Genomic DNA, 10,000 nt, shown 5'->3' with positions numbered 1-10,000 from the left:
TGTTTAGCATTTGTAGTCTCTATTTGAAATTTGGTGTCCTGAACAAACATTGACTGAAACTTCTTGTTAAGGATTTCACATTTCCTTTGAAGTATACACAATGTTGTCATCTTTGATGGCAATAATTTGAAGGCGAGCAGGTTCAAAGGTGTTCTTAGACCAGTTGTCTGAATATGCATTTATCAAATGGTTTCTTAGTTTAAAATTTTATATAAACATAATCATCAATTTATATCAGTGCACTCTCTTTCTTTATTGTTGTGCATTAACACGAACATACTAATGCTTATGTTACAGGTGGAAGTCTGAAAGTCTGTTAATTTAATTGTTTGCAATTGGAAGATTTTTCTCTATATTATTTCTCAGAAATGTCAGTTTATAGTTACTTATTTTACAGTTTCTTGTATCATTAATATAGGAGTTGAGAAAGTGAGTGAGATGGTGAATTTGAAGAAGAATGGATGTAGTTTAAGTTGAAATTCTCAGATATAATATTAGAAGTGTGATTATGGGATAATCTTTTATGCTAATCAGCTTATTTATACAGAGATGGCCCAGTACTGATCATAGCACCTCATTTATACATTTATTGTGCTCGGATATTTCATATATAAAATGAGTCGTGTAGGCCTCAGAGCATTTAAATCATAATAATAATTTGATCTTTTCTACTACTTCCCCTCTTCCTCTTCATTCATGTCAAATACAAAGGTTAATGAATACTACAAATAATATATACATATTTTTTTTTAATAAATACTTCAGTTCCTTTACAAAAATTGTAATGCATATTTTTTCAATCATCAGACTACATCATCGAGCCTGTACTAGAACCTTCTCGAAAATATTGAGATGTAGGTCTCAATAACCTATTCATAATTGAAGGATAACAATGTAAATTATACAGTTGACTTACGAGGACAGCAAACACAGTCCGACTTTTGCAATAGTATGTTTCAGGAAATGGACATAGGAAAAACAGGAGAGAATTAATGATAATGATGATAATTATGGTACATGAATTGGTACTAGTCTTCAACAAACAGATGGAACAACCGGTATTTCAGGTGAATTTATAAGATCATAAACTATTTTGCCGTGTGTGTGTGTGTGTGTGTGTGTGTGTGTGTGTGTGTGTGTGTGTGTGTGTGTGTGTGTGTGTGTGTGTGTGTGTGTGTGTGTGTGTGTGTGTGTGTGTGAGAGAGAGAGAGAGAGAGAGAGAGAGAGAGAGAGAGAGGAGAGAGAGAGAGAGAGAGAGAGGGGGGGGGGGAAGCATGTGTGAGCACATTGGTATGCATATTGTGCATGTGCATGTACATGAGTGAGTAAGTGTGAGTGTGTGGAATATAATTTTTTTTTTTTTTTTCTTGTAAAAAAATAAAAATTCATGATGTTGTTTTACAATATTTCACCTTATTACTCTTCTCTTTATGAAGGCAGAACGAGATGTGAATTGAAATACAAGAGAAAATGTTACACTGACACTCACCACACTACCTTTGTGATGAAAGTTTGTGTAAGGGTTAAGGAATGCAACAAGTAGGAACTTGTCAATATCTGAAATGAATATACAGTGCACTAATGAGAGAAAAAAAGGAATATTCCTAAAGCAAGAATACTTTTCAAACCATTGTGTTTGTTTTACTATTTTTGCTATAATATAAACAAGACTACACTGGATTAACTAATAAAACAAAACATAGTGCCTTAAAATGAACCCAAAATATCATTCTCATTTCAACATATCAGTAATGTCTTATCAATTTCATAGCACAAAAAAATTGTAGTAATAAATAAAATGAAAAATCTGGAATGTTTCCAATACAATATTATACAATAATTCCTATGAATATTTCAGGTTTAATATTTTACTATTTCCAGCATTTAGTTGCCATAACTGTCATAAAACTTACAGGTTTTACTTGAAAGACATTTGTAAATATTGGTTATTTCAAATTTATGCATAGATTGGAAGAAATATTGAAAGAAAAAAAAGAGAAAATGTAACTAGAGGAAAATCACAATAAACATAATCAAACAAAATAAGAACAATTTGGGATTAATAATAAATATAGAATCCTTTGGTTTATGTAATATTTTCCCCATCCCCTAAATGACAGGTAACACTCCAAATCAACAGCATAAGGGGAGGGTGGATACCATATTTCCTAGTCTTATTTTCTGAAGCAAATGGGTGATATAGCTATGGTACATTCTTCTCATATTCCCCATCCCTGATAAGAATGATAATAATTACCATTACTGTAATAATTACTATCATTGTTGATCATGATAACAATTATGTTTTGCCTACTCTCAACTGCTAGCAGTTGGCACATCAACATTCTTCTCATTTCTTATCAGCAACAAGCCTGTATGCATTCTGAAGCAAATATATGCCTTTTTTCAGCTGTTTCCACCTATTTGTGTATATTCTGCCTGATCCCCCCCCCCCTTTTTCTTCTGGTTCTAAAAATATTTTGAGCACCATACATATGCTGTTGAGTTTGCATACTGCCTGCCATTTAAGGGTTTATGGAAAGTTCTTGTCCATTTTGTAAAATACACCATTGTAATAAAAAAAAGGCAAGAATGAATAATTCCACATGGTAAACTGAATTACTTGACCTTCTGATAATACAAAACAAAAAGAAAATACAAAGAAGGGAAAGAAAGTGGTAAAAAAATAAAGGATGATGATAATACTAAAAGATGGTGACAGAGATGGAGAAAAAGATCATTTAAATTATAGGAAACAGGTTCCAAATTTTAGGATACATAACATGTTCATGAGGTTCATGTATAAAAGTACACATAATACAACACAAACTAATGAATTTAGTACAGTGCATAATATTCTGAACTTGTAATTACTGCAGCAAAATGTACCACATTAGTTTTATTTTGTTTATCATTAATTTGAACAGGAACCAGAATGACATTGTTTTGTTCATATTTACTTACTGAAAATCCTGAGATTGTGTTGATGGGAATAACGCTGTCCTCGAATAAAGCACCATAACAATACAATACCACTTAATATAGAACGATAACTAGCAAATAAAAGAATATCACAGACTATGAATCCAGGTGTAATTGTGAGACCCTGGATGTGCAAAATAAAAATATATATAATATATATATATATATATAAAAGTTGGTTATTGGAAAAAAGGTAATTTGATACTGTTTATTCCTTTTTGACTTATGTATGTGGATAAGGAAGATGGAGAGGAGAGAGAGAGAGAGAGAGAGGAAAGGAGAGGTTTCACAATACATGAAGCTCAGTGCACTTCTTGGAGTGGAATTTCACAGCAATGACTCATATGAAGTGGTTCCTTTCAGTCTGATAAAAAGAGGCACATCCAGGCAGAAGAAATGATACAGCACCAACACAGTGCTACAGAATATAGAATAACAGGATTGGATGTAACTCCAACACTCCTCAGTCCTAAGGGAGGAGGAGGAAATAGAAAAGAAAGAAATATAATCGAGTGCCTAAGTAAATAGCATTCTTGTCCTTTTCTTTTGGGATCAGAATGATTTTTTTTTTCTCTTTCTTTTTTAATTTTTAAAAGTTTCACTTAACTGATTGAGAGCCATTTTGCAATAGCACTGGTCTTTACCAATTATTTCCAAATACACTGTACCATCTTCCAATAACCACAAGAGCCAACCAAGTCTATGCAGCATTTAAGGTTTGGCTTACAAAAACATTTGGGGGTATCATCTGAAGCATCAGACTATTACAAAGATTTGCTGATAGATAAGCTGTACCATCAGATGCCTAACAGCCAACCTAATGTTTTCAAGACTGATATTATTGCACTGTAATGTATACACATATTACCTTCAAATACAAATGACCCTATATGGAAAACTATTGCAAGAGAGCACCAAGGCTGCAGAAGCACTGACTTCATGTGACAAAAACAAAACAAAAAATCTATCTGCAAAACTGCTTCCACAGATTGGGAATCACAGATATTACAACAGTATTCCAAAGGAGTGTCTTTTTTTCTTTTTTTTTGTCCTTTCTTTTTTTTTTTTTACAATGGAAAAATAGTTGGAATAACTTATGAAAAAAAATATATTCTGAAGCATTTACAAGCATGAGTTATTGATCAAGAATCAATGCTCACACAATGCCTGCAAAATTAACAAACTTGACTTGCTTTCTTTCAATGTCTTTTGAGCAATAAAAAAAAGAATAGTTTCACATCACTTCTGTATGTAATGGAAAATTCCACATAACACCCGATTTTCAATAAACATTCAGCCAACAAGACTGATACTGACAGTTTTTGTTATTGTAGACAGGATTTAGACTAGCACTTCTTCAAGAATATCATTACAGTACAGTACCTGTTTCACTATAATGTGACACTAGAAACTGGGAAAAAATATACATATATATATAATATATTCACTTCCAAGTTTTTCTTTTAAAAATATTTAACTGTGCCATCCACAGGAGAGTCATCAGCACGGTACGGGGCATTTGATGCACGGTTGCCAGAGAAGGAAAGTCCACCAAAGCCCACACAAACTACCAGTTTACACAATGTGGTAATGGTTAATCTTAGTTCAGTGGAAACTCTTCCCATAGAGAGAGTGAAAAAGGATATACAAGTAGAAAATAAAATGTTGATTAAAAAAATGATTCTGCAATGGCTTCGCCGCCTTGACATACCACCCGCCTTCAGAAAGCCAGAACAAAATGCCTCTTTGGTGATTTGCGATTGTCCTTTCAGCCCCTAACAGAGGCCTTCTTTCCCTCTTTCCCCTCATGACGGGAGAGGCGACTCAGCCCCTCTCTGGTCCCAGTGCCCCCCTCCCTGTAATACTCCTCCTCCCCCATCAGGTATGCCCATCACCCCATTCAGGGGCCGGATCTCCTCGAGGCTGCAGACATGCATCCCTGGCGAGCGGTAGCTAGGAGGCTTGTCCTCATATGATGCCCGCAGATTGACATGGCCCAGCGAGATGTTCTTGAGCAGCGGTGGGTGGTAGTAGAGAGAATGCTGTGGCGGCGGCAAAGGCTCAGCTGCACAGCCCCCAGGATACAGGGGAGCTTTCAGGTACCTCTCGTTAATCACCTGTTCAAGGGGATAAAATAATCAAGTTGATGGTTCTGTTAAGAATACAGAAAATGGGTGTGTCTGTCATAAATTGGATTTAGAGAAATAATGGTACTAAACTGGATAGCAACTTCATGTTTCCTCTCTACTCATGAAGCTTACAAGGTTATTAACATCATTTTGCAAAGCTCTTACAACAAAGATCATGTGTAAACCAAGCAAATAAAATATAATTTTCTCTTCATCTTCTGCCCTATAAACAATAAATCAATTAATATTCTTTTGACAAGTCCAAGGAGAAGGTGCTGTTTGATGAAAAAAAAAAGTTGCGAAGTGAGAATAACCCTTTTGAGTATTTTGAAAAATAAAATAAAATACTGTATATGCGAGTACAAAAAGACCATAAGCACCATAGTTTTTTATAGGCCTAGTCAACCTCCACCCATAAGACTATATTAAAAGTGTTAAGAGCTTTTCAGGATTCATTAGGTAAAAACAAAAATCTTAGTGGACCTACACTTGGGATATATAATTCTTAATCTGGTAAAACTGATAGTTTTACTTTTTTATATACCACAAATGTAAGTGCTGATTTTATTTGTATTAGTATGTGGTACATTTTTCTTGCCTCAGAATAAAAAAAATTAGTATTCAAAGTTTAGACACAGACTTGCACTCTTACATAATAAGAAAATTAGTGAAAAGAACTTCTACAACTCTGTATTATTTGACTGAAGACTACTACAACCTTTGGAAACTTGAATCAATTAAAACCACAGGTTATTCAGCACCAGGTATATTCAATTCACCTGAAAAGGTATTAACAATCTTCCTCAGCAACAATTTTGCATGGAACTGTTATTACATTAGTTATTGATATCCAGGCATTACTATAAACTGACGATAATATATATTTATAATTTTAGGTCTTAATGTGGCAGTACATATAAGGGACTTTCCTTAGCACACATTCTCTTATTGCTAAGGAAATTAAACTTATTAGTCAAAACTATTGTTTGTACAAAGTAGTTATCCCAAAACATATATTTTTCATAATTCAGTAAACTACCTTAAAGCCATATTAGATACCTGGGCCATCCTTTGCCTCTTGTTTTCCTTGGCCAGCATTCTACTAGCCAGGAAAACTAACACGATGAGGATGAACCCTCCTGCTATGGGCACTGCGATGGTGGCTGCTCGGAACCACACTGTCTCCAGCATTTCTGATTCTCCTCTGCTGTAATCTAAGGGTATGAAATGGCTTGATGAGATATTGCAAAAGGTAAGCTGTGGATTGTAGTGGAAGGCTGAAGGATATTGTGAAAGGTGGATACAATAGTTGAGGAAGGCGTATATATGATTACTACTAGATAGATGTTGTGAAAGGTATACATGAACTTAACTAATAGAGGTGTAATGATGAAAGACATGAACTGAAAAAAAAAATTGAATACTTTTTGCTAAATACTGACTATGAAGCTATTTACCAACTATTTTGAATTCTGTAATTTGGTATGTACAATTGTGTGTATATACATGAAACAGAACACCTCTGGAACTGATTTAAAACATATTCCTCAACAGAAGACATGAGTTTTTCCAAAAATGAAAATTTTTTTTTTTTTTTTTTTTTTTTTTTTTTTTTTTTTTTTTTTTATCTCAAAATTAATGGCTTGCAACCAACCTTTCTGGGTATCAGCCTTGTCTACCCTTATGAAGACATCCAGGTCTCGATAATTGCACATATCCTGGCTACAGCATGTCAGATTGGGGTCTGCTGGAGGAAGGGTAGGGCTGGCAGAAGGTGTAGGACGCGAGGCACTGTTTGAAGTAGTTTCTACCATCTTGGCTGATGTTTTCTGTGACCTCAATATAATGCTCTTGTTGGAGACCCCAGCCTTGGTAGCACATTCTGCATGCCTGTCTCTGTGGGGGAATTTTGAATGTTACATTTCCAATGGACAATACATCTAATGTCCACATGTGCGAACATATATTATTTGTTCTTAACTGGAGAGGGGAAAGTTTCAATAAAAATTTAGATTTTCAGAATATATTCCCTCTATATAAACAACTTGTTCATAAAAGCATGGGGCAAATACTTGTAGTTGTGGTTTAGATATCTAAAAGTACACTGTGCTCTTCATATGGGAGAATAACTGAGGGAAATTGTTTCCACACAACATATATTCATCTTTTACAAATCTTTAAAGTTGATGGTGAAAGCACAGAAAACATTTTCACTTACATTTAAAATATAAAAGAGAAACAGCTGTCAGCCAATTAAATCTACTGATTGATGAAGTGACTCTCAATTATGTACTGAAGTGTCCATAATTCACAGCTCTGATTGGTCAAATCATTAAAAATATACTTATCATTAAGTTCTAATTAGTTGCTCGCTTGCTTGAGATTTGCAAAGTTCTGGCTTCGCCCGGGCCTTTCACTTATGGCCCGGCCTGAGTCTAATTAGTTTTGCTACAAATCATGCTGTATCTAGGACAAACTATAGCAACTTCTACACTATGTTCTAACTTCTCTAGAAACAGATATTTACATACACATACAATGTCATATTCACACATGCACACAAATCGTAGCACTCTTACAGACAGACAAACACATCTAAACACACCTTAACTCCCCTGACCTCTTTTCCATCCACAAATTTCCCAGCCCATACCCTATACCGCATCCCCTATCCTACACACCCACCCACTTCCCATTCCCGTCCCACCCAGGACACTGTAATCCACACTCTCCTTTACCCCTCCCTCTTCCTTCCCTATCCTGCCCACCCTAACCCCATCTTTCCCCATCCTCCCCCTTCAACTATTATCCCTTCCTTCCCTAATATACCCACTTATCCCAGCCACCCTCACCCTTTCCTTCACCACTCCACCCACCCACCCTCACCCCTTCCTTCCCCTCCCCTACCCACCCACTCACCCACCCTCACCCTTTTCTTCCCCACCCACCCTTCCACCCTCACCTTTCCCCTCCCCACCTACCTACCCACCCTCACCCCTTCCTTCCCCACCCTCACCCTTTTCTGATCCCTCCCCACTCACCCTCACCCCTTTCTTCCCCACCCACCCTCAACCCTCCCATACCCACCCACTCACCCAACCTCACCCCTTCCCGTCCCCTCCCCACTTACCCTCACCCCTTCCCTCCCCCCTCCACCCCTCCCACAAACTCACTCAGGCAAAAGCTCCAAGCAGCCGTGCGTGGGCGTCCTCCGCTGGTAGAGTCTGCGGGTGGCGGGCGTGGGCGTGGGCATGGGCGTGGGGCGTGTGAAGCAGGCGCCCAGGGTGCTCTTGCACATGTAGCCCACTGTGACGCAACGAGGGAGGTTGCAGTGACACCGAACTTCGCCTCCTGCGACGGGGGAGAAAGGCAGTCGTTAGTGTGTGATAATACGGACCATGGCAATTAATACTAGTAATGCTAATGCTGATTACTGTAGTGCGTTCAGATATGCAATTACCGCTAGTTTTACTACTAATACCACAAATAGCAATAACAATGATAATAATGATTTTGATGATGATAGTAATAAAAATAATAATAATAACAATCATGGGAGTAGTACTACCAGTTATAATAATAATAATAATAATAATAACAATAATAATAATAATAATAATAACAATAATAATAATAATAACAATAATAATAATAATAATGCGCATGATGACGATGACGATGACGATGATGATAACAAAACAACAACAAAAATAATAAAGTAATATTTAAAATAAAATAACAACAGCTAATAATAAGAATAATGATAATAAAGATAATATCAATTACCATTATAATAATAATCACAACCCATAAATAAAAAATAACAACAATAATGCCATAAAAAACAACACTGATAATTAACAACAATATCAAATTAAGTTCAGTTAAGCGTTTATTTACCATCCTGGCTATTTAACTCGAGGTGATAAAGTTCCGTAGATTTTTCACACGTGTGGCCTTGAAGATGCCAGAGGAACGAGATTTATAACCTTATAAAAAAATATATATATTTTTTTTTTTATTATTAAATTATTGGCAAATAACTTATTAAATAATGATGATGATGGTGAAGGTGATGAAGATAGTGAAGAAGATGAAGATGGGGTTATGGTGATGATGATAATAAAACGAAGAACAACAATAATGATAATTATGATAATAATAATCATTACGAACATACTTATTATGATTTTTTATTATTACTATTATCATTATCATTACTATTATTATCATCTTTTTCACCACCATCATTATGACAATAAATCAACAACAACAAAACAACAACATAAATAACAATAACAATAAAAAAAGTCGACCATAGACGATTATATAACGCAATACCATATTATACTGCATATCATCATATCAACACATTGACATAATAATACATGTGTTACGTTACTGAGTCGTATATAAATCGCCAATAAACACCGTAATGCAGCTGAAGTATGAATTTCTCATTTTTCTTTTCAATATTCTCCTTCCCAAACGACGAGTAAAATCTTGACTTAGCAACAGTATTAAAAGAGAGAGGAAAGAGAAAAAATAATAAAAGTAAGGCGAAGTGAACAGGAGTTAGGCGAAAAGGAGAGAGAAAGATAGAAAAAATTAATAAAGGGAGTAAGAAAAAGACAAAAATTGATAATGATTATGATGATGATTAAGATTAAATAAATAAATAAATGAAATATCGGGCAGAAGAACACCGAGATGAAATTGAGAGAGAGGAGAAAGACGAAGATAGGGAGAGGATGAGAAAAAAACAAACAACCGTGAGCACAGGGGATGAAATAAGACAAAATTAATGGAAACAAGGAAAGGAAAAACACAGAAAGACTATTTCTGACGATGACATAGAAAAGAAAAGCGCCAAAATACATGTCTTACGC

At 35.5% G+C, this 10,000-nt stretch overlaps 2 protein-coding genes across 2 annotated transcripts in view; one reads left to right on the top strand and one right to left on the bottom strand.

Moving 5' to 3' along the window:
* LOC119574227 (TELO2-interacting protein 2-like) overlaps positions 1 to 2,130 on the top strand; it is a 10,335-nt gene extending 8,205 nt beyond the window's left edge. The window contains exon 8 of the mRNA XM_037921378.1: positions 2,022 to 2,130. Coding sequence (XP_037777306.1) covers positions 2,022 to 2,113 — 92 coding nt within the window. The 3' untranslated portion in view covers positions 2,114 to 2,130. The remainder of the gene's footprint in view (positions 1 to 2,021) is intronic.
* Positions 2,131 to 3,178: 1,048 nt separating this feature from the next.
* LOC119574228 overlaps positions 3,179 to 10,000 on the bottom strand; it is a 57,325-nt gene continuing 50,503 nt past the window's right edge. The window contains exons 2-5 of the mRNA XM_037921379.1: positions 8,285 to 8,462; positions 6,766 to 7,007; positions 6,171 to 6,325; positions 3,179 to 5,099 (exon numbers count right to left, since the gene is read on the bottom strand). Coding sequence (XP_037777307.1) covers positions 4,788 to 5,099; positions 6,171 to 6,325; positions 6,766 to 7,007; positions 8,285 to 8,462 — 887 coding nt within the window. The 3' untranslated portion in view covers positions 3,179 to 4,787. The remainder of the gene's footprint in view (positions 5,100 to 6,170; positions 6,326 to 6,765; positions 7,008 to 8,284; positions 8,463 to 10,000) is intronic.

This window comes from Penaeus monodon, chromosome 6 (assembly GCF_015228065.2).
Source record: "Penaeus monodon isolate SGIC_2016 chromosome 6, NSTDA_Pmon_1, whole genome shotgun sequence".
Taxonomy (NCBI): Eukaryota; Metazoa; Arthropoda; class Malacostraca; order Decapoda; family Penaeidae; genus Penaeus; species Penaeus monodon.
Note: the sequence above shows the minus strand (reverse complement) of the source record. Positions and strands in the feature narration are given on the sequence as shown.